This window comes from Biomphalaria glabrata, chromosome 17 (genome assembly GCF_947242115.1).
Source record: "Biomphalaria glabrata chromosome 17, xgBioGlab47.1, whole genome shotgun sequence".
Classification (NCBI taxonomy): domain Eukaryota; kingdom Metazoa; phylum Mollusca; class Gastropoda; family Planorbidae; genus Biomphalaria; species Biomphalaria glabrata.
The window spans coordinates 7,665,814-7,691,502 of NC_074727.1; the positions used below are offsets into that span (position 1 = coordinate 7,665,814).

At 37.2% G+C, this 25,689-nt stretch overlaps 1 protein-coding gene across 8 annotated transcripts in view; it reads left to right on the forward strand.

The window, feature by feature from the left end:
* LOC106059853 (zinc finger protein squeeze-like) overlaps nucleotides 1-25,689 on the forward strand; it is a 123,554-nt gene that overhangs the window by 86,685 nt on the left and 11,180 nt on the right. For all 8 annotated transcript variants that reach the window (XM_056016137.1, XM_056016142.1, XM_056016136.1 and 5 more), the window contains 2 exons: nucleotides 21,792-21,979; nucleotides 24,080-24,235. In XM_056016137.1, the coding sequence (XP_055872112.1) occupies nucleotides 21,792-21,979; nucleotides 24,080-24,235 (344 nt within the window). The remainder of the gene's footprint in view (nucleotides 1-21,791; nucleotides 21,980-24,079; nucleotides 24,236-25,689) is intronic.

Sequence of the window (25,689 nt, forward strand, 5' to 3'; positions counted from 1 at the left end):
TCCAATAAGATAAAATAAAAGCAAAATCACATTTTAATAGAATGAAAAGTGCAATAGGAACATTGTATGATCATAGCATTGATGCTCCAGCGGAGGTCACGCACCAGCCCGAAGTCCGCGCGAAGACTTGAATGATGTTAAAAAAACAACGACTGTCTATTTCAGATTCTATTCTGTAGACTACATTCATCTCCAGCAATTTGGCATTGTCAACAAGCACATGATTATATCTAACGCTTGTTGTTAACTTAGCTGTGGAATAGCATAAAGTTATATACTACACATATTAACAACACTTTCTTCTCTCATCATCCAACTATTTTAAGGTTACAATATATATCTCGTGTGTACACAGCCACACATACTATTTCGATGCAAATGGGGAATAGCAGGACTGCTCAATAATATATATATATATATAACCAGTGGCGTAATAGGAATTTGCCATCATTTGGGGGCCCGGTGGGCTTGACCTCTTTAGGGGCTCCTGCATTTTGCGTAATAGTTAATGTAAAAAAAAACCCACTCATTTGGAGCCCCCAATCAATTTGGGGCCCGGGGAGATTTTCAAATTCTCCCCCCCCCACTTAGCTACGCCTCTGCATGCAACATAGATGTAGATTACGTATCAGTGAAATTCCATATTATCCATGGACCCCCCCCCCCCCCATTCGAATACGTAGGACGTGCAGGCGACAACAAAGGAAACTGGAAAGAGGTGGACGGGTTGGAGTTTATGCTTTTCACTTCTGACGCCCTCAGGTAACATCTGCCCACAGGAGGGAGGTATGAAAAGAAATGGAAGATCAATGTCCTGCCCTGGACCCTTCATCTTGCGAGATAGGCCACGCAACTTAAGTTCAGACATATCCCGGGCATTTATTGACCTCGTTTTGATTATGAAAAATATAGATCTATGCGGCAAAGTCACGGGATCCTCAGTGTTCGCAAGGATCTTTCTACAGGGAACAGTTGGGGGGGGGGGAGATGACAGAAATGACGGAAAGAGGAATTAACGGGCATGTCTATGAAAAAAGTCTTTAATTCTGGTATTTAACAGAGAGGAACTCAGAGAGACGGTCGGCAGATGATATCTGGTGCTCCAACTGCTCAACAGTAATGGACAGAACAGATCTTTGTAATTACATTAGAGTCTAAAAAGTTACAGCTTGTCATTGTGCTTTTATTGAATTCTTATGAAAAAACAAACAAACAAACTACAACGTAAACATCCTTTTCTTAATTCACAATTGGTATTTTCTGTTGGAAATGGTCAATTAATTAATCATTGTTATGAAAATCAATACATTAATTAATGATGTTATTTTGGAAAAGTTTCTTTTTCCACAATCTCCATAACATGAAAAAAAAAAAACAATTATTGAAGCCTCCTTTATGGCCCATGGTTTGGGAAGCACTGCTGAGTAACCTTGTTGCACCACCTTGCATTTAACTGCCTGGCCACGTGACTGATATGCACTGCTTGGGCAGTAGAACTAGATCTCCTAGGGCAATCGTCAACGTCTTCTCCGCCACCTCCCCTTCTAAAGTTTACTGCTTCGTTAAATATTTGTTCTGCACAAGATATCGATGAAGAAATCTTTTTTTTTTTTTTTGTGTGTTTGTTTTTAAACATAAATCTTTTCTACTGTAGCATAAAAAAGATTTCTATACACCCTGTGTGTCTCCGAGAAGATTTATTAACATTTATTCAATCTTGTTCATTAGTAACTTATCTAAACCAAACAAATGTCGCTTGAACTAAACATTCAAGGCTTAAACGAGAAGTGTTTTGTAAAACTTCTGTCCCCTGTCCTGTTTGTTTTGTCAGTTTGAGATTCTTTGCAAAAGTTATACAACTAGTTTCGATTTTTTTTCCCTTAGAAAGCATATTAACAGCTGTGGTGTTGAAGTATTGTATATCTTTCTGTATCTATAGATATATATATATATCTATATGAAGCCGTAAACACTCATGGCCTATATGAACTAGATGTATCTGCGTATAAGACCATTCTAAAGTGCATCTAGTCATTTCACATCTATTTATTTCACACTGTGTTTATCTTATTTTGTTATGTTGTTTATCTTATTTTGTTATGTTGTTTATCTTATTTTGTTATGTTGTTTATCTTATTTTGTTATGTTTTCAATCTGGGTGTTTGGTGGTACACGTAGATCGCATTCAAGGCCCAGTGGCTTAACGCTTTCTCTCCTAACTGACGATACCAGCGTTGATTCCACCAGAATGTGGTAAATAATTACGGAGAGAAAGAGTTAGTGCACGCCACGTCAGAGCAGTAACATGCGACGATAGCTAAACACAAGAATCTGAGCTACCTAATGCGAAGTTTCGAACTATTTTAAAGTTAGAAGACCATGCGCCAATAACCTGTATTTCTTCATTATATTATTATATCATCTTTATTTTGGGAATAGTATCTAAAAAAAAAAAGAATACAAAATACTCGCGGGTTTCAAAGACTTGTGAAACGTTTAGGTTTGAGTCCAGTTTACAGCAAATTTTGAGACACGTTGTTCGTTAATTAAGTAGTTGGCAGACTATTTCTTCGTCGATTCACTTGTTATGTACGACAACTGATGTATTGCTATGAAGCAGGATTTTTAAAATAGTGTTGTGGGTTGTTTAGTAGAACAGATTACAGATGTCTGAGATGTAGATTTAAGTCTAGATTGAGTTCGTTCAACCAACAACATATAACAACTTGTAGAATATACTTAAGGAAAACGATAGATACTTAACATGTGTTTAATCCAGAAAATGAAGGGGCACAGTCCAAATGTCGACAGTTACTACAAAAGAAGGTCTCGCCATTAACTAAGAGGAGTGAGTCGTTCGTTATCTTACTAATGTCTGCTACCGTTAAAATCCTTCCCATAATTCCTTATTTAGTTAATTCCCATAATTCCTAGGTCCGTCTAAAATAGTCTAATTATAATCTCGTCAAATTCCCAGTAAAGTCTATAACAATAGTCATTACACAAGTTTCCCCCCCCCTCCCCCTTTTACGTTTAACAAAAAAGATACTTTATTAGAAACGTCCCCACTGTCATTGTGTAGAAAAAATTAAAAGTTTTTTTTTTTTTTTTTTTTTTTTGTACTAAAGGAATTTTTATTTCAACAAACAATGTTTTAAAATAACCCATTTTAAAACTTCATTCATTGGTCGAAAAAAGAAATGTTAGTGACTCATTTCGAACGCATATATTTATATTGTCTATTGTTGTTGTGCTGTTATCAGACTTCTGATTTTGTAGTCCAAAGTAAACCACAATAGCGTTACACAAAACGGGATTGTCCGTTTTATCGCATCCATTTCCATCAAGAGGACAATATTTGTTAAAGCACACGATTATTTACAAGTATCTTTTTAGTTTCTCAGAGAACTAATACAGGGGAGGCAATGTTTTTCCAATTTATAGCAATTAAAGTGACACTTTTTTTTCTTGTCTAATGTCTAAGTTCTTGCGTCATCCAGTTCCGGGAAACGAAGACGAGAATATGACCAATCATACAATTATTTTTAGTTGTTTTTTTTTTGTTGTTGTTGCATAAGTCCTTGTTGCTAGAGATGTTGCAGCTGGACATTCCTGGCTCACATAGGTCTCACCAGCCACATGAGGAGGCACAAAAACCTCAGTGTAAAGCCCTCAGCCCCCTGGATGACCAGATTGGTCATCATCGAACCACGATGGACGAACTATATATAGTTTATGATACACATAGTTAGTTCAATTTAACCCTTGCAAGGGCTTTACAAAGGAAGTTACACAGACTTTTTAAAAAGTTTAGCAACATGTTCTGAACATCTCTATTCAGCTTTCAGTGTACATATAATAAATATGTAGAAACTAAATTGAGGCTATCGACTCCTATAATGTACTTTAACTCACTACAAAACGTCTGCGCTACAACGTACTCTTTAATCCTACGTGGTTCCCCCCCCCCCTTTGTCCACGGCAGGCCCTACTCAAGGTTATATCTGACACTAGACACAAACACACTCCTTTTAGTTTTATTGGTCATGAAATATATTTTTGATGTATTAAAAAAACATGGGTTTGGTGGGGGGGGGATATAGTTTCTTACACGCTTATTTACACCCCCCCCCCCCAAAAAAAAAATATTTGAAAAATTCCCTCCTATTATGCATTTGTCAACAGAACAATACATTTTTTTTTTTTGCGAAATTCTTTTTTATTATATTGATTGAATTTAAACATCTGCGACTTTCAATCAATACTCTTAAAATATAAAATCTGACATAAAATACAATATTCCCTAGAGTGCATTATTCCCTTAGAGTACAATATGGTTCATCATGGTTTGCATATGTAAAGCACACATGCTGCCTTTTTACAAATGACAAGTTCGTATTTATTTCACACCAATCTTCATTTTCGTTATGTTTTGTTTCAAACGTTTGAGCAGCGCAGATCTTCCTCCTATGCGCTCTCATTTTATATGATGACTAGATGACCAGATCCTCCCCCCCCCTTTTCATATACATATATATATATGAACGATGTCTTTACATTCTTCTTGTTAATGAACCATAACCCAGCAGTCTCCCCACAGCTGTAATTGTACGCTGTTAAAATAAAAAACAAATCCTCTTTCTGACTTTCAAATGTAGCATTACTGTTCATGTATCTAAGCCACCCGAATAAAGTTATTCCTTCGCCAGATGTCATCTCTTAGATGGGTTTCGACACATGTCGTGTCCTTGAGATAGCCTACCCCCTGCAGTGTTTTTAGTCAGACAAGGGCAGTTGACACCAAAGAGAAATAAAGGTTTAAAAAAACAAAACAAATAAAACTTAGAATGGCGGAGAGAGAGAAGGAAAAAAAAACCTGCCCATTTGTGTGTGTGTGTTTATGCGTGAACGTGTGTGTGTGTGGTGTGAAGTAAATGTCCTTCAGAGAAGTGGGACTATTACAGCCTCTATGGTTACCGCTGGTAGACAAGGTCGTAAATCACGCGCACAGGTCACCGGTCACATGCATGGAGGTCACAAAAGAGACTTAAAACGATCCAGTCCAGGGACGTGCCCCCCTCCATTCCCTGACCTCCGAAAAAAACGCCCTTTTCATTGTGTGTGTGTGTGTGTGTTTGTTCCCCGGGCACTTAAGATTTGAACTAAACAATCTCAATGCGTGGGCTGCTCACCCTAGACTCTTTGCCATCTACAAACCGTGACATATTTTCATGCCAAAGTATTATTATAACCCTCCCCCCTCCCGGTCCCCTTCGTCCTCTCCTCCCCCCCCCCCTCACGCCCTTGTCGACTCTTTATTGTGACATCAGTGTGACCTCATGCCAAAAGGTCACGACTTAAAGCATGAGTAGAAGATAATTTAGTTTTGTAATGAGAGGGGGAGGAGGAGGGGCGCATGCCTGTCCGCGTGGACAGGGCGTAGAGTGGCTTTTGTTTCGCGGATATACGAGTGGGTAAGCAGGGGGCGGTATTCATTTTCCCTGTGTGCAGTAATAGTTTGTTTTTTTTTTTTTACCCTCGCGCCCCCGCCCCCCCCCCCCTTCTCTATCTCACGTATTTCTGTCAACGGAGGGATCCATGCTCAGTGGTCCTTAAACTATCACTTACATCGTCACACAAAGAGAGCCAACGCCAGGGCCTAGTATGTAACAAAGAGGAGTCCATGTTTTAACGCAGTGTTACCTCCCTTGTTCACCGCGTGTGTGTGTTTATAGGTCTGTTTCCGAGGACATACACGTTCTCAGATAAGAAGATACACTCAGCATTTAGTCCCAGGAATGTACTCATTGTTGTAATAACTTGTATTATCATTAATATTATTATTTCCTGTGTAAGAGGATAATCGCGTGTTTTGTCGTCAGTAGATTTGTTTGCGTTTGTCTTTAACATTAGCTGCTTGCTGATCTGTCCAACTTCGAATACTTGGTGTTCAGTTTTTAAGGCTTGATATGGGGAATTTTTATGAGGGATGCGAAGCAATTTTTTGTTTTAAATCCAGCGTACAGAGTACGAAAGTATTTGATCAACTGTTTTTAAACACAGCACGGTTACTAAGACAGTTTGTGTGGACACACAAACTTAAAATCGGCCCCCGAAGTGGTCCACTTAGAGACAGACGGACAGATCTAGACATTAGTAGAGAATAGAACATATTAGGCTGTAAAAAAAATATACTTTAAAAAAAAAATGCATATCTATTTTACAGGATGTGACTCACACAAAAAAATGTAAAAATATTTATTAACTAAAATAATTTTTTTTTTAAATTTCATCTGGGTTTCGAACCTTCTGTGTGTTGGGCAGGTGTGATAACCACTACACTACGGAAACACATATTAAAATGTACAATATATTGGAAATCTTTCCTTATAGTTTCAGTTTGATACAAACTAGACATAGATCTAGACCTAGTATTAGATCTAAATCTAGATTCAAGAACTAAGTCTAAGCCTAGATCTAGAAATAGATCTCACACTCGTATATAGATCTATGTAGATCTGGCCTCTATTTATTGTAATTTAGATTCAGATTGTTGTCAAGTGTATAGCCTAATGAGGGATGTGTGAAAACTGCGCGGTAAAAAGTAGTAGTTTTTTTTTTAACTTACAATAGAAACGAAGTTCGTATCAAAATTCTTTTTTAAAAATAATATTTGAATCAGTATTCTATTCAATGAGTTAGTTAATTAATGGAAAATGTATTTATAATGATCCATTGACACTTTTACCATTGTGACCCTAGATGCAAATGTTTTGTACCAATGCGTGAATCTATAAATGAAGTTATTCTATTCATGAAAATGCTTGTGAATTTTTTAACAAGACTTACTTCCCCTGAAGTTTTTTACTGAAAAGTGGTGTAGTTTTTTGCAAAATCTGCTTGCATATATAATTTAAAAAATTAGATGGTTCACTTTTGGAAAAGAAAAAAGTAGCCGTTGCATCAGAACTTTTATTGATCTAAAATATCATGTCCGATTTTCATTTTCTCTTCTAGTTTCTGAGATCTAAACGGGACGGACGAACAGACAAAACTAATAGCGTCTTTTCCCCGTTCGGGGGCCGCTAAAAATCGTTTTTTGTTTTTTGTTTTACGTTTTAGCACTGAAAAAATAAATAGCAAGGTCAATGTGTTTTTTTTTCTATTGTGTGTGTTGACAACATAGATCTTTCAGTATGGTCCTTGACCACTTTGTCTATTTACAAACTACTTTGTCTATTTATTGACTACTTTGTCTATTTATCGACTACTTTGTCTATTTGTTGACTACTTTGTCTATTTACAAACTACTTTGTCTATTTATTGACTACTTTGTCTATTTATTGACTACTTTGTCTATTTATCGACTACTTTGTCTATTTGTTGACTACTTTGTCTATTTACAAACTACTTTGTCTATTTGTTGACTACTTGTCTATTTATCGACTACTTTATCTATTTGTCGACTACTTTGTCTATTTATTGACTACTTTGTCTATTTATCGACTACTTTGTCTATTTGTTGACTACTTTGTCTATTTACAAACTACTTTGTCTATTTATTGACTACTTTGTCTATTTATTGACTACTTTGTCTATTTATCGACTACTTTGTCTATTTGTTGACTACTTTGTCTATTTACAAACTACTTTGTCTATTTGTCGACTACTTTGTCTATTTATCGACTACTTTATCTATTTGTCGACTACTTTGTCTATTTATTGACTACTTTGTCTATTTATCGACTACTTTGTCTATTTGTTGACTACTTTGTCTATTTACAAACTACTTTGTCTATTTATTGACTACTTTGTCTATTTATTGACTACTTTGTCTATTTATCGACTACTTTGTCTATTTGTCGACTACTTTGTCTATTTACAAACTACTTTGTCTATTTATTGACTACTTTGTCTATTTATTGACTACTTTGTCTATTTATCGACTACTTTGTCTATTTGTTGACTACTTTGTCTATTTACAAACTACTTTGTCTATTTGTTGACTACTTTGTCTATTTATCGACTACTTTATCTATTTGTCGACTACTTTGTCTATTTATTGACTACTTTGTCTATTTATCGACTACTTTGTCTATTTGTTGACCACTTTGTCTATTTGTTGACCACTTTGTCTATTTATTGACTACTTTGTCTATTTGTTGACTACTTTGTCTATTTATCGACTACTTTATCTATTTGTTGACTACTTTGTCTATTTACAAACTACTTTATCTATTTGTTGACTACTTGTCTATTTACAAACTACTTTATCTATTTGTCGACTACTTTGTCTATTTATTGACTACTTTGTCTATTTATCGACTACTTTGTCTATTTGTTGACTACTTTGTCTATTTACAAACTACTTTGTCTATTTATCGACTACTTTGTCTATTTATCGACTACTTTGTCTATTTATCGACTACTTTATCTATTTGTTGACTACTTTGTCTATTTACAAACTACTTTATCTATTTGTTGACTACTTGTCTATTTATCGACTACTTTATCTATTTGTCGACTACTTTGTCTATTTATTGACTACTTTGTCTATTTATCGACTACTTTGTTTATTCATTCAACAATCTCCTCCAATCTTCCTCCTTAATTTTCTTTTTTTTTTCTTTAGGTACCATAACATCGCCACCACATTTCTTTCTTTTGTATCCTCTTCTTTTTGTCTGGTTCTGTATTTAATTGCGTAAAGAATTTACTCAGATCTTAAAAATTAAAACGTTAACGCAGAACCTGTTACTGTGATGAACCTATACTGTGATGAACCTATTCTGTGATGAACCTACACTGTGATGAACCTACACTGTGATGAACCTACACTGTGATGAACCTATACTGTGATGAACCTATACTGTGAATATCCTTGATGGTCCGATCTTGACATGTTCTCCCCTTTTTCCCAATGCAACTTAAAATTAACGCTTGCAACTGATATAAAATATGTACTGGTTCACTTATTCATAATATTTATAGTTCTTCGCCCGACTGACCAACAATCAATAGTCACGTTTCTAAAAGGCGCGGTGGCTGAGCGGTAAAGCGCTTAGCTTCCGAACCGGAGGTCCCGGGTTCGAATCCTTGTGATGACTGGCCTTTATAATTTCGGGATGCTTTGGCCGCCTCTGAGTCCACCCAGCTCTAATGGGTACTTGACATAAGTTGGGGAAAAAGTAAAGGCGTGCTGGACACACGACACCCTTGTTAACCGTAGGCCACAGAAACAGATGACCTTTACATCATCTGCCCTATTGACCACTAGGTCTGAAACTGGAACTTTACTCTTTTGTTTTTTTACGTTATACGTTTCTAAAAAAAAAAAGATAATCAGCTGAATAGATCTATTTGCTGCTGTGACTTTTTAATAAGCATGCGCAGTGGAGCAGAAACCTTGCGTTATTGTCCTTTTTGTCCACACTGTTTGCAATGAACATCGTCACGTAATGCCCATTGCGCCGTGACTTTTTAATTCGCATGCTCTGTGGTGGGTACCGTCGAGTTTCCAAGGACGCCTAAATAGAACAGCCCAAGGCTGCGCTCCAGTTCAAACGAAATTGTTTTCTGCGAGATCACGCTGGTACGTGTCACAGAGCGCGTTGTGTCCCGTGCAGACAAGTGTTATGCACATATATATGCATTCGAGTACTGAATGGTGTTTGGTTTTTACTCTATCTGGGATCTGCATGTGACAAGGTCACTACAAAGGTCATATCTCGTCACGGCATTGTAATTTGAGAATCTCGGGTGTCACGTTAGCTTGTTTTGTATATGTTTGGTTTGAGATTGTGTGATCGTGGATCTCAATCTGCCTCTGGTGAAATTTGTTACCCTACTTCTGACACCATAATATGTATAATATACACACTTTTTAAAGTCTTTATGTTTAATAATAAATATTCATTCATTAAATAATAACTATATGTTACATCAATTAGAATAATGAGTTATAATCGATTCCTAATTTTTTGACGAAATAACTTAGTAGATCAAATAAAGCATAAGTGGGGATTCTCACGTTAAAATTTAATCACGATAATCTGCTCTTGGTTTACAATTCTATTTGTTAATGCCCCGTTTACGTCCCTTGAGCGATAACAGAAATTTGATTTTACAGTGCTGAAGAGTGCCCCCAAATTATCCAATGGTTTACCAAAATACTTCGTCAATTTCGTATTTTGTACTCCGAATATACCAAAAGGTTAACTATTTATGAATTGGTTCTATGTATGAAAAATCTCCATTTGTTTATTAAACTATTTTATGTAACAAATCAAACAGGAACTTAACAGTAACATTTTATTCAGCGTTGTTTAGGCCAAAAGTAGAACATGTCTGGGACCTCACCATCCAGGAAAACATAAAGAGTCTTTAGTAGACTAAATATTTTGTCTATTAGAAAAAAATTGTTTTTAACTGAAAAAGCATAACCATAACAGTAAGAGCAGTTTAATAAAACTACGTTTTAATGTGATTTCATCTCGGAATTTCTTCAATACCAATTTCACGAATCGTTTTTTTTTAATTTAAATATTATAACCCCCAGGAAATGTCTCCGACCATTAAGGACGTCAATTGGCTCTGTTAAAGTTATAATGGTCAAACCAGAAATGCCTCTTATGAGAAAATCCATTTTTCCTCCATCAACTAAATGACCGTTGAGAAACGAATTAAAAAAAAAAAGATATATATGAAAAGTCAATACTGTTGACGTCTCCAATAACATTGAGGAGCAAATGAATCAAGTTATTTCGACTCTGTGGTCACGTGGCTGTCTCACTCGTTGTGTGGATATGGAAGTAGCTTAGTCTCGATGTCCAAAGAAAGGAGTCTAGTTCAACTGGGCAAGCCCCACGCACAAAGAAAGACAACTCATCGTTCCCTTTTTTTCAAGTATTATTTCCTGGTGCCTACTTGCTTCAGTTAACTTTGATTTTTATAATTATGTCTATGTAGAATACAAGATCTGTACAATTTGTATTTTTCGTCTGTTATACAAATTTTTACTTCTCTATATTTATATACCTACCTACCTGCATAACAGGGTCTTTTAAATATAGTGTAATGGTGGGTGACCGCTGCGATTGCATAAATCCTGGCGCCTATATCAGCTACAAACAAATAATAAAGTCAACAATAAATAGCGTATAGTTAGCTACCTTATCTGTCTGATGCAGTCCATCAACATTTTCTATATGTAAGCCTATTGTACCTTTTTTTTTAAAATATACATTTGTTCCCTCCTACAATGACGAGGCATGTTATGGATTTCAGGATGAGTAATTTATAAAACGTATTATGTTACAATCCTTCAATTAGTAAATGATTGGCAAGTGTATGAATTAAAACTTTCATTCTACAATTAGTAGAGAGTCTATTTGTAAATCCAAAAGGTACAATAGTACGTCTATTATATATTATATATATCTACCAAGTTTTAAAATCTCATTTTTCTTTCATTGCATCATAGCTGTCCTAAAATTGTCTCCTCACGCCCCCCGCCATTATCTTATCTTATCTTATATAATACAGACGTTACTTCAAAAAAGAAGATGATTACGTCCTACGCGTCATGCATTTAGTCATGCATATTAACCAATGACTTAAATTCTGCCATTACAACGTTAAGTGTTTTTGAACTGCCCTGTGTCTTCTATTAATGCGCTTTTAAAACTATTTTAGACTTGCCCCTGTGCTTGGCGGTTTCGTGTGTAAGCGCCGTTTTATGCAGAGCATTTATTTTGTAACCGACGTTATTTTTCTTTATCTATTGTCGGTTCGGAAACTCTAGAGAGAGAGAGAGAGAGCTTGTAATTGTTGCGCTTGTCTATGAACATGCCTCGAGTCGATGCGATAACAGGAATGAACACATGGCCATTACTAGTGTTTGATGATCTGTTGGCTCTGTGTCTGCATTCCCACTCCACTTAGAAGTGTGCATTCTGCTTATACGCAATGAGCGATACAGACTGGATATACAGGCACAAACAGTCGATGGCTTCACGTGGAGGCAGAGTCACCAGTCTTCAAAAGCTACCGACAATTTTTTTTTAAAGCTGTTTCCGAAGTAACCAGCGGTTGGTGATATTCTCCACGACCTCTTCACTTAGTGTCCGGTGTCCATTATTTAAGCAATAAAAGGCATTAACCCTTCAAGTGCTGAACTGTTTTACAATGAGTGCATACACAATTCTGATATTTAGAGGCTAAACTACCACACGCGTTTTAAGGGTTAACACATAAACAGAAAGATCTTTAATATGAAGACATGCCGGGGGGTTGGGGATGATAGTGGGTGACGCAAGAAAGTGAAAAGAGGAAGTTTGGGTTAGAGAGTACTTAGAAATCTAATTGTATAGCGCTAAAAAAATAGCTCAAAAATTATGGAATTCCTTTCAAAATACATGACAAATCTACTTTTTTTTTTGTCCACCGGATACACCCCCCCAAAAAAAAAAAAAGCTAGCTGTTTATAGATATCCGCCGGAGACCAGTCGTAACTTTTCAATGCGTCAGCACAGTCAAACTTCATTATATCTCGCTTCACAAGATCGCCTTTAGTTGTATACTCGAAGATAACATCGGCATATCAAGATATCAACATGGCTGGGGCAGTCAGTAAGCACAAAAAATAAAACGACACGCTGAAATCTTGAGTTTCAATCTCTGCAGATGTCTGTTTGTCATTGGATGGTGTGGCTCTTGGTTGAATGTCATACAGTTCCCGTACACTTATCCTTCACATCACTGGTACATCCAAACCTCTTTCTGATAACATATTAGCTACTCAATCTGATGAGCAGAAAAACTTACGTCGTTGTCAGGGGTTGAACCACTGACACACATCTCGAATGCCCCCTTCCCTCCCCCCCCTCCCTCTCTCTCACATATATATACACACACACATTCATATTTATTTATAAAAGTTTAGTAGCTGATGGTCCTTGTGTCCTGGTTGTCGGACACCTTACATTTCTCACCATGCCCAGATAATTATCCACTGTAATGTTAAACTCTACATTCTGTCAAGGATATAATTATGTTCTCTTGCGTACTATGTGTCATACTATCGCTAGTCACTTTAGATGTACTTCAACTGTTGACTTACCATAGATAAAAACTATTTTTAGTCAAACTGGTTCTATTATCCTTGCCATTTTTCTGCAACGCAAAGAAGTTAGGGTTACTACTCAAGTTAGTGATACAATTTTTTTGATGATGTGTCTTTAAAAAGATAAAACCCTCATGTTTCTTTTATGTGTTTCGGTTGTTCCTTCAGAATTGAAGATTACTGCATTCTAGCTCAAACCTCACTCGGGACGGCTGCGAGCAGAGTTCGAATCCGGTACCATCGAGACGATAGTCTGAGCTCATAATGACTGCCTAGTCTTGTGGTATGCGCTCTGGACTGTCGATCTATGCGAGACCAATCGTCATAGACCGTACAGACCTGTGACGTGCCAACGAGCTATTGGTTTAAACTTCCCACAGGTTGTGACGTTGCGGGTCTGTCTTCAGGCCTTCTGTAACGATTGGTCTCGCATCGATGGGCTCGACACCTGCCCACCGCCATTCCCCGTCGTCCTGTGGAAAGTTTGGGCTAAGATGTATCAATCTTCAGTTCTGAACGAGCATCCCAGCCTGTAAAACAAGCAGACGACCAGATCATTTTGTCAAAGTTTTGGCATTGAAAATTGTTATGCGCGCCACGCTTGGAAAGCGTGCCATAAATTACTGACGTTTTTTGTTTTTTTTTGTTACTCAAACTACACAGAATTAAATCCATGCTTCACCCTCCATTTTCTCCATGCATCCTGTTCCTATTTTGACCTTGACCTCACAGCATACTTTTTGTAAGTCTATCCTCCAAGGCCGCACCTGCACCACCCACATTTTAAGTTTTGCAACGGTGTTACTTACTGCCTATTTGATGTTCTCATGTTATCTGCGAATACCACTCCAAAAAAAAAAATGCAACATCACTAGTTCTTAAACACCTTAACTTTTAGCTGCAGGTTTCAAGGTCTAAATAGATCGTTTCTCACAAAAAAATATCCCTCAGGTGTCGTTTGTTATAGACTTCGTTATTCAAGCACGCGATTCTCTCTGTGTTATGTATGTCTGGGTACAAGTTTGCAATATAAGTTCAGAACTGGATGGCTGCCTGGTCGTGCGGTTTGCGCGCTGGACTGTCGTTCAGATTTATCGATGGTCCAGGGTTCAAATCCTGCCCGCTCCCATCCCCCGTCGTCCTGCGGGAGGCTTGGACTAGGAAGTAATTACCTTCAACTCTGAAGGAACATCCGAAACATGTAAAACATTTTTACAAACAATTGTTTTTTTTTATTCCGACTATTAGCTCACAATGTCGTCATAGTAAAAATAAAATGTTTTAAAAATTATTTAAAAAAGTGAATCATTTGTTTAGGCAACTTTATTTTATTATCCAATCGAGCTTTAATATCGTACATAGAACTGTGGTACAAGAGACATTTGTGTTAAAATTTCATTATGTGGACAGAATTCTAAAAATTGGTTCATTATTTCATTTTAACATAAAGTAGACGTTGATTTTTTAAAATATGTTACTTGTTCATGCCGTTGTTATGACGAGAGATAGGGAGTCACAATGAGACGAACCCATGCTGGTAGTCAAAACGAGGTTAATGAGCATGCTGTTTTTCATAACGAGGTCAAGGTGAAGAACAAAAGTTTTCAATGCTACAAATACAAAACAAAAACAAAACAAAAAAAAACAAAACACACAGGCTAGTTGCTCGCATTGCAAGACCAAAATATTTGTTTTGAAAATATAATTTTCTATTCTTCTTTGAAGAGTGCTAGCGCAGCATTGGTTGATATTTCAACAAGTAGGCATTCGTATCTCATTCACGGTCAACCAGTTACTCAACAAAAGAAATGCAAAATGCACTTGAGTTTTAACAAAATGGAAAGTTGTCATGAAATTCTCGTATGGATGAAGTAATTTAGAAAATAAAGCCTTTATTAAAAGAAATTTATATTGAAAATTAAACAAGAACATCAAAGTCAGATGATATTTAATCTTGATTAGACCAATCGTATTTAAATATGTATTTACTGCTTGGGTATCCCTCAACGTGAAAATCAATCAAATAAGAAGTACTAACTAGAAGATATGAAAACATACGCAAAATTGAATATAAGGTTTGTGAACAGATGAAGACTATTTACAGTATACCAACAGTAGTAGTGTAATCACTCAGTATGGGACTGTCTAAGGACAAAGGCAGTGGTACCTGAGCCCAGATAAACCACATGCTACAGTCAGGAAGAATACTTAGCGGTTCATAACTTATTTAGGTTTGATTGTATTTTCACCTTTTGTTTTTGTTCGCCGTGTTCCCAAAGCGCCCTGAGCATAGATGATGTCTGGTGTCAGCTCGGTATAAATCAAAGTATTCGTTTTACTTGAGTTACTGTGTACACGGATTCGCTTAACTCTCTGACCAATTTATTCACGACCAGTTTGTTCCCCTGTCTTTAGAAAAAAAAAAAAAAAAAAAGACTCAAGCTTGTTTCCCACACGCAAGAAGAATGGTCTTTTTCGTAACATTCCCACAGCCCCGAACCCGTAGCGCCCCATCCACCCCGGACTGTTCTGTTGACGGTGTCCTATTTAGCCCGTACCCTTTTTTTTTAATTCTTCAGAAGAGTTGTTTTTTTTTTCCTAAAATCTATTCACATTTTTATCCAAGGACCATAGAATCCTTTCCTAAGTCTCTCTGTCTTCTCTCTCTCTCTCCCTCTCTAAGTACTATATTATAGTGAACCTGCTGAATTTATAATCTTCTCCACCTCCTCCCCCCCTCCCCCGACCTACTAGCTTCGACTTCTGATTTAAGAAACACTGCAGCACTTAAAGATATGGAGAGGTTTTTTTTTTTTAGTCAAAGGATTAACTGAGGCTAAGAGGGGGGAGGGCTGGGCGAGCGTTAGCAAAATTGACATTAAATCTACTGGATCGGTTGAAGTATTTTTAGCAACACAAAACAAGTCAAGTGTGTGTGTTAGTCCCTGTAAGTATGTCAGTACCACCACTCGCATGCTTTCTACCTCCTGGCAGTGTTAGTGGACTGCGGTCATGTTCTGGCGACCTAGTGACCCAGTTTTTTTTTTTTGTTTTCTAGTGGTTAGTGACTAGCCGACCTCGCTCGTCTAGGCTCCTGTTACACTGGCTAGTACATTTTATTATTTTAATATTCCATATTTATTTCTTGTATGTTGATAGCCATACATTCGTTATTCTTGAGTATCCTATTGGAAATAGACAATTGACTATATCTATATCTATCTATATCTATATCCAGTGCTTTTTTTTTTGTAAAAGAAAATAGGTGGCGGTACTCAGTGATGGATTGTCCAACTTTTAACTACTAATAAACGTTAAAATACAAGAAAAGTAATAAATTTTCCCCACATTGAAAAAGGTGCCCGTACGCCGTACCGTCACAAAAAAGCACTGTCCATATCTATATCTATATCTCTATCTCTATCTATCTATCTATCTATCTATCTATCTATCTATCTATCTATCTATCTATCTATCTATCTATCTAATCTATCTAATCTATCTAATCTATCTAATCTATCTAATCTATCTATCTATCTATCTATCTATCTATCTATCTATCTAATCTATCTATCTATCTATCTATCTATCTATCTATCTATCTATCTATCTATCTATCTATCTATCTATCTATCTATCTATCTATCTATCTATCTATCTATCTATCTATCTATCTATCTATCTATCTATCTATCTATCTTGCGGACCAGACAAAATGAATCAATGAGCCAAAAGCTGACAAGACCTTTTGTAATTTTACTTCGAACCTTTTATTCGTTAAAAATCAAATATCAAACATTTCAGTTCCATTTTACGAAGACATTTCACTCAAACATGTGTACGGTAAAGTTGTATATTCCGTTGTATTATTATTATTTTTTGTGTGTGTGTGTCCCACTCTTTCTGTTGGTGGAGTTGATTTTTTGATAACTCTTTAAATTCAGTTGTTTTTTTTCGTCGCCTTTCTGATTATCTATAATGGAGGGTCCGGATCACCAGTGTTCTGTATCTGAGATGAACTGTTGTAGGCTGCTGTCCAAAAAGTTTTGGATACTTTTGGACCAGTTTGTGGATTAACCCCTGGATTAACCCCTTTGATACAGTTTTTTTTTCACTCAGCGAAACGACTTGCTTAAAAAAATACAAATAAATAAATAAAGCTTATTCGAAGTGTAATTGTATCAATTAGTTTGGATCTGTCATGTTGGAATAGATGTTGACCAATAGCAATAATTTCTGTGCGGTTAATCATACTTTTACCAATAATTTTTGTTTAGCGCTACTTCATGCTTTTAGCTTTCTCACTACGCTATGATTCTATCACTTATCTGGACCAGTTGGAGAAGGGGGGGGGGGGGAGTAAGTGATATTTGGTAGAAATTTACCGTAATTGTTTTTTTTTTAAAGCATTGACGAAAAAAAAAGGGGAACTACCTGTTTCAAACTCGTGGCTCACGCCTCCTCGGGCCAACGTGCTAACCACTCTGACTAGAGAAGATTGTATAGTTATATATTGTTTGTTTCATTTTAGGGCGGCAACCTATACAGAGGGAGTAATTCAGTTTTTTATATCACCACTTCAGTCAAGAACAATTTTTTTAATTATCAATAGTTAATTAACAAATTGGTAAATTTCTTTAAATTGATTCTTGTGTTGCCAGGTAAAAGAAATAAATGTGCAAAATTTCAGCTTGATCTGAGATCGGGTGTCGGGAGAAATAACGTGTACAAACTTTTGACCAGACGGATTTGAAAAAAAAAAAAAAAGACTATATTATGGCATTCAACTCTACGTCCTTTTCATCGTCAATAAAAGCATCAACTTATTTGGGACGTCAGAGCGTGTTGTACTCTATCTGGGTTTAAACTAAAATGATCTTTGTTTAAATTGAGGTGCATGCTCATGCGCAATGCTTGTTCGTCTGGTGGGGTAGGTTTTGTGGTTTGTAAGAGCGGAAATAATCAAAGGTAGTCAAAAGAGGTTAGGCATAATTGAATAAACATTATAATCTTTAAAGCAAACAAAACGTACTTTATCCTCGATTAGCCACCCATGACCTCTTCAACATGCTTAAGTCAAGCCTAAACTTGTCACGACTTTGTATTTATTTATTGTTAGGTGTTTGAGTAGATTAGAGGGTAAAGGGAGATTACTTATTACTTTTTTACAAAACAAGAATATCTACTTATCGCCCCCTTTTTAAAAAAAAAAAAAGGAAATCAAGCACTATGAAGTTCTTTACTTTTCATGAACTTTCCCCTCTCTCCACCCTACCATCAAGTCGAATTTATCCGTTATTCTCCCATGAATGTTCTTCTCCCTCCTCTCTCTCTCTCTCTCTCTCTCTCTCTCACACACACACACACACTTTCCCCTCTCCCTCTCTAGTTACTCAACTAGACAAGATGATTATTATTCAAACAACGCCATCGCGTGTTCCCTTTCTGTTTGGGTCTAATAATGAATAGTAGGTTGTTTCCCCTTCGTCTTTTTTTTTTCTTTTTAATATAAGGGAACTAACTCTTTTAATCTTTGGCGTGTTGTGAAACCTTCCTCAAGACTTATCGATCGCTCACTTTCATCTTGTGACGGCTATTATCTTTCCTAACACTACCAACTATTTTCTTCATCATTTTTTGTAAAAAGTCCCGAGTTTTCCCGCTCCTTCCCATGCATCCACAGACTTTCCTCCTCCTTTTTTTTCTTTTGTCATTCTTTATATTCCAGTCCCTTGATTTTTAATTTAAGAACTTTTTTGTTTGTTTGTTTTGAAGCAGAAGTAAAGAAAAAAAAACGTGGTTATCGCCCTTAGTTCATTTAGTGATTTTTTTTTTTATATTGTTAGTAAAATTCCTTTGTGAAGTCATTATAATATTCAGGACGTCTTAGATGCGATGTGGTGTTGCGGGAGTGGATGTGTTCATTGTAAGTTGCTTGATGTTAGTGTCTGTTTATTTTGTGTCTTGGTTTGGTAAAATGGACTTCACCTATAAAGTCAGACTCATCAAATTGTGTATTCTTTTACTTCTGCACGGCCCAAAGGATCAAGAAATCCGGACACCCCCCCCCCCCCCAATCTGGCGTCGAGGCTGCTGTAGCCGAATTTTATGAGTGCATTATAGACATTTTTTTTTGTATGATCTTACGCCTGGCTCCCAATTTTAAAAAAAAAGGTCTGCTACGCTCCTGTACACCACATTCGTTTGTTTGTACAAGAATATCAATAACAATAAAGTGCAATCTCGTAACGACATTATCGAGACAGGCAGTTTGGAATCAAATCTTTCGTTGCGAATAATCCTTCAAGATGTAACAGAATTGCATTGCCGTACTAGCCAGTCATTGCACAATTAAAGTATTAATAAGTGACATTTATTGTTACAAATATGGTTTCGTGCCATTTTAATATTTTCTCCTGAGTCATCTTGTCTTATAGATCAACAAGAGGCGTTGAAAGTGTAGTCGACTCCTCACCAATGTCTAGCTTAGTAATGATTAGATCTTTCGTGTTGGCAAAGTCTGCTTATATTTAGCCCCTGTCTTGTGATCTTGTCATCAAGTAAACGGCAATACTTTTGTTTACCTTGTTACTACCCAGAATCCCTCTCACCACTTAACTTCTTAGTAGGATGGCTTCTAGTAGGATGCCACGCCTACTAGTTAGCGCTGCCACTATAGAGCTCGTCGGCACATACTGGATGCTTATAGATGGAAATCGATAATGTGGTCAATCCCGTCCGAGAAGCATATTTCAAAGAGGCATGTAGGAAAACTCGCCGCTCAAAGCGTTGCGCCCGTGCGATGTGCAGCCCAACATCTTAGAATCCACCCCCCTTTCTTCCACCACACCCCCATACTTTCAGTCCTTTAGTGGCCCGCCTCTTTTTTTTTCCGTAACATAACAGCTTTAGCACCCCCCCTCCCCACTCTTCAACTATACCAATCTCTTTAGATCCACAACCATTTAAACCAAGTCTTGTAGTCATTCTAATTGAAAATGTTAAAAAAAAAAGAAAGATTTGCAAACAAGAAAAACCTAAAAAAAAAAATTCTTTAAAAAAAAAAGCGTGTATTAAGTTCAGTTTTATCAATTAGTTTGGATCAGTCATGTAATAATATGTATAATTGATCTAGACATATAAATATGTGCTATAGAAACATTGTTACCAATCATTTTTGTTTAGCTTTTAGCTTTCTCATTGCGCCATGATCCTATCACTTGCTGTGGAAAAGGGGGGGGGAGAAAGGGGTATCTTGGTGAATGTTTTTAAAATGGATTTAAAAATGTTCACTCTGGGCTCAAGGTTTCTCAAGGGGGACTAATGCAACTTATACCACCACATCTGTCAAGTACGATTTCTTTCCCTTGTTTAAAATACCAAACAAAATAATTAATCACCAATAGTTAATTACTAAATGGTTAATTAAAAAAAATAATTGATATTTGTGTCGTCAGGTAAAAGAAATAATTGTGCAAAATTTTAGCTTGATCCGAAAGAAAGTTGGCAGCAGCCTCTAGAATACACTTCCTTCATTAGCTCCTCCTTTACCTATGTGCACATCTGATGTTAACATCATGCAATGCGGTGTCGGGGAGGGGAGAATGTTTTACAATGATGTAGCATTGCTACACCTACTAATTAACTGACAAATATTACACAAGAGAGACGCCCCTCTCCCTCTAGCAAAGCACAGACCCCCTCCGACCAATAGAATGTCGGATAAGAAAAGAAACAGCCGCCGACCTGACGACAGCGGTCAGTGATAGCAATGGGAGATCATTCTAATTAACAAACTAAGTAATGCTACCCGTTTTGGAAAAAAAAAATGGAGTTTCTGTTTTTCCTTTTTTTTTTATTTAAGTAAATAACTCTTAAAAGAATTTCAGAAATCGGAGTATGTATTTTCAATTGAATTTATATCCCATTTAATAGATGAAACACAATCTCTATTAGATTGCATTTGAGCTTATTTCAATTTTGAATTAAAATTTGATGCTTATCTCGTTTCATTCTCATCTGGTCAGATCTTACTCTTTGCCTGGCGTATAAGTTTATTAGGTCAAAAAAATGCCTGTAATCTTTATTTAAATGTCAGATTTATTAATTTTTCTAAAAACTTTGGAAAACCTGTTATTTTTTTGTTCCCCATTTAAGATGGCTGTCTGGTATGCGCTTCCCAAGTTCGGACCCTACTCGCTTTCATCCTCCCGTGGGAGGTTTTATTTCTGAAAGGCTGTTTGAAACTTGTACATAGGGAACAAGTCATTTTTTTAATATATAAAAACACATTTGATAAGAGGAAAACAGCTTTCTCAGAAACATTAGTACTAATTGGTCGTTATAATTGAATGTCTCTGGAATGTGAGGATTACATCATGCGTTTCTAAGGTTGGTGATGTCACTGTGATGTACGGATGACTTCATGTGTCAATATAACTGTTGATGTCGTGTGTTGTTGATGCATCATGTGACCCCCATGGCTGATGATGCCACTGTGGTGTTTGGATTACATCAACGTGTCACCAAGGCTGATGATGTCACTGTGATGCTTGAATGACATCATGCGTCTTTATAATTGTTGACGTCATCGTCATGTTTCCATTATGACGTCATTTTTCATCTGATTTATTTATTTTATTTTTTTTATTATTTCCCCTTGTTTCAGCTATGGAGGAGTCCAAATTGAAACCTCTGCCCCCCTCCAACGGCCCGAGGCCCCACCGGTGTGAAGTATGCCAGAGATCTTTTCGTGAGGTGGCCACACTACGCAAACACGAACAGTTGCACCGGGCGGACCGGCCCTACGTCTGCAATACGTGTGGGAAGTCATTCTTGTGGTCCTCCAATCTCAAAGTAAGTAAAAGTGTGTGTGTGTGTGTGGGGGGGGGTCTCACGTCTCTGTTTGCCCACTAATTAGTTGGGTGCATCTGATGTTAGACACCTCTTGCTTTTCATACATTTGTTTTCATTTTTTTTTTGTAGTGGCATTTGTCTTTGTATTGAGGTGTGTCTTGGTATTGGGGTGTGTCTTTGTATTTAGGCGTGCCTTTGTTTTGAGGTGTGTCTTTGTATGTTCTTGTATTGGGTTTAGTCTTTGTATTTACGTGTGTCTTTCTTTTGGGACGTGTTTTTGTATTTAGATGTGTCTTTGAATTTAGATGTGTCTTTGTATTTAGATGTGTCTTTGAATTTAGATGTGTCTTTGTATTTAGATGTGTCTTTGAATTTAGATGTGTCTTTGAATTTAGATGTGTCTTTGTATTTAGATGTGTCTTTAAATTTAGATGTGTCTTTGTATTTAGATGTGTCTTTGAATTGGAGTGTGTCATTGTATCGGGGTTTGTCTTTGTATGGAGATTTGTCTTTGAATTGAGTTATACCTTTTTTTGGGGAGGCGGGGGGGGGGGGTTGTATTGGCATGTGTCAATATATCTGGATGTGTCTTGTATTGAGGTCTGTCTTGTATTTTACTGAACAAGATATTATTTTTAGTTCTTCCTTTTAGGGACAAAAGGAAAATACCCAAATGATCTGAAAATACCCATCTCATCCGAAAATACCCAACTCTTCTGAAAATCAAACTTTAAAGACGTGATCCAAAAAATATTTTATCGTTATGCATACGTTTTTGTTTTTTTTTTAAACCTTAGTACCGGCCAAACCCCGCCCCTTTATCTTTTGATCTTAACAGTTAGAATTGTATCAAATTACAGGGGGATTCTCAAATTCTGTTGACTAATTTGAATAAAAGTTTCATTAAAACGAACATTGACCCCCGCCTCTTCTGCTGATGTTTACCTGTCAGGTACCCCCAAGTCGAGAACCGACTAGGCTCACCATACGTCCCCCACCCACGACTTGCTCAAAAAAATCCTTTTCTTGATGTTTGTGAGTTTTTAGTTTTTGGCACATCGGCACAATTTAGGCCATGTCCTGCCCATTCTTGTTTCTTATCATTCGGATTTCGGAAATGATGAAGTCGGGAGAAGCTGTAGATGTTTCGCTGAGGATGCCGGGTAGAGATATCAACCTCTGCCACACACTCACACGCGCGCGCACACCTCCCACGATGCGGGAGCCAGATAAGATTGTTCTCAACAATTTTGTGTCACGCATCATCAAGGGAGTCACTTAAATACATCAACATAGGAGGTCAAATGAATGCATAAGTGATCCTGGCTGGCACGTGCGTATTTTCAGCCTGTCCATGGTTGCTAAATTTGGCGCCCAAATTTTTTATTCGCGTGGATTTAAAAAAAAAAAAAAAGAACACACTTTTACTCAATTCAGTCCAAACAGGTTTTGAACCTAACCTTGGACGTGATACTTTTGCCGCGGTATAGGGGAACATTTGTTTAGAGCGAACTGTTCGATAGTGTCGACCCTGGGAAGGTACTGGGCTTTGTCAGGGAGGTGGGGTTGTCTACGAAGATACGATTTGCGAAATTGTGGACATATAATATTTACAACAGATGTTTACTAAATTATGAAATTTTTACTAACTTTACTATTTTAACTGTGAATAGACCTTGCTTTTAATGATTTAACTGTATGGAATTTAGCTCTGGTGATATGAAGGGAGAGTAACCCTTGAAGGATTACGGGCACGACGTGGCCTAAATTGTGCCCGATGTGCCACAAAAAACTCAAAACTCTTTGCCGCGGTATTGATATTAGGTTCGGTGGAATTTAAATGATGTGTTGGTTACAGTTTTATGGGAGGATTTCAAGGGCCAGAACTCATTACGTTCAGACTCGTTGAACACAAATTCGATGGTACTATTCATAATAAGATCAGTTTCATTTCATTGTTCTAACTTGTCTCTATATATTGTTTGAGCCTGCGGCATTTCGAATTTGTTTTGCTAATTATTCTCTCTACCTCCCCCCCCCCTTTTTCTATTTTCATGACTCCGTTCCCCTCCCACACCCCCACCCCTGCACTGACACCAGGTCCACGAGCGTGTCCACACTGGAGAACGCCCCTACAAGTGTAAGATCTGCCACAGATGTTTTACCCAGTCCAACGACCTGCGCAGGCACGAGAGAAACGTCCACATGAGGGGCAAAATATACGGGTACAAGACGTCGGGGCGGCACAGCAGTCAGGTAAGCGCCCTTCGTCTACTAGCGTTACCTTCTCTCCCCCCCTTTTTTTTTTTTTGCAATACAGCACCCCCAAACGTCCCTTTCTTGTTCCTCTTTTCAGTATTTTAGTAATCCGCCCCCACCCCTTTTATCATTCTACCCGTATTGTATTACATTGAAAACCACCAGGGTCCCTGCTGTCTGTACTATAGATGCAAGAGATATCTGAAGTGGGTCGGATAGTTGGCAAACATTGGTAGTACTACTCTTACCAACTCTTTTTCAGTATAATTTGAACAGGCCAACGCTCATTATGAATGTCATTAAGTCTGCTTGACGTTGGTGGCGTGTGATTAGTACAGCACTATACTCTCAGGCGTGTGGTCTGATGACACAATGACCTGACCGTAGTCTGGGTTAGTTTGAATTGATGACAAATGAAGAGATCCTCTTGAAAGAAATGAATATTTGAATGGTCCAAATCGACAAACATAAAACCCCGTATTCCAAGTAAGAGTACAGAAAATAATTTGGAATAACAAAATCCACAGAAGTTGGTTCAATATAAGTATAAACCATAAATTTTGAATTCTTACTTATGCACGCACGACCTAACCATATTCTAGAATATCCACGATCACGTTTATTGCGTAGGATTACATTTTGATGTCCCAATGTCACACTAGCCAAAGGGTTTGCTTCGAGGCTAAATGTGAAGACATACAATGTAATCATGTATACACAACATTGACTCGCTTTATTACGTGACAGTCTCGATTCGATTGTGGTGGTATCGTGACAAACCCTATTTTAAAAGGTGACCTTTATTCAAGTAAACAAAGTAGCTAATAATAATAGGTAAAGTAGCAATTATGCATAATACACTGAACCATAATCTTCAAATTATGCGTGGAAGCGTGGTCGAGAGGCTAAGTGCGCTTGAACTTGGCTTGTCTCGTCTCGAGGTTCGACACCCGACTCGGGCAGAGTACTGAGCGCCTAAAGGCAGCACGAAAAACCAAATTTCTAGATACCCCCTCCCCACCCCCCCCCCCCCACTGGTCCACAAATGAGATTGGACAAAAGCGCTCTGAGCATGCTATAAGCATGAAAGTAGCGCTATATAAAAAAAAAGCTATAATAAATACAAAAAACAAAATTTAATAAAATACTCAGAAAGACACAAAAATTAAGCACATTCCTCCTCCCAATTGCTAGGACAAATTTGTACAAATACTCCTTCTTCTCTAGTGCTATTTAGAGCATGGAATGGGTTGCCTGAGCTAGTCAGGAAAACCACTGACTTGGCAGAATTTAAGTCATTGGTTAATATGCATGACTGAATGCATGACGCGTAGGACGTAATCATCTTCTTTTCTGAAGTAACGTCTGTATTATATAAGATAAGATAAGATAACGATATTCTAATGTTGAGCTTTGGTAGCGATGCTAGTTCATAGCAACTTTATTAGTAA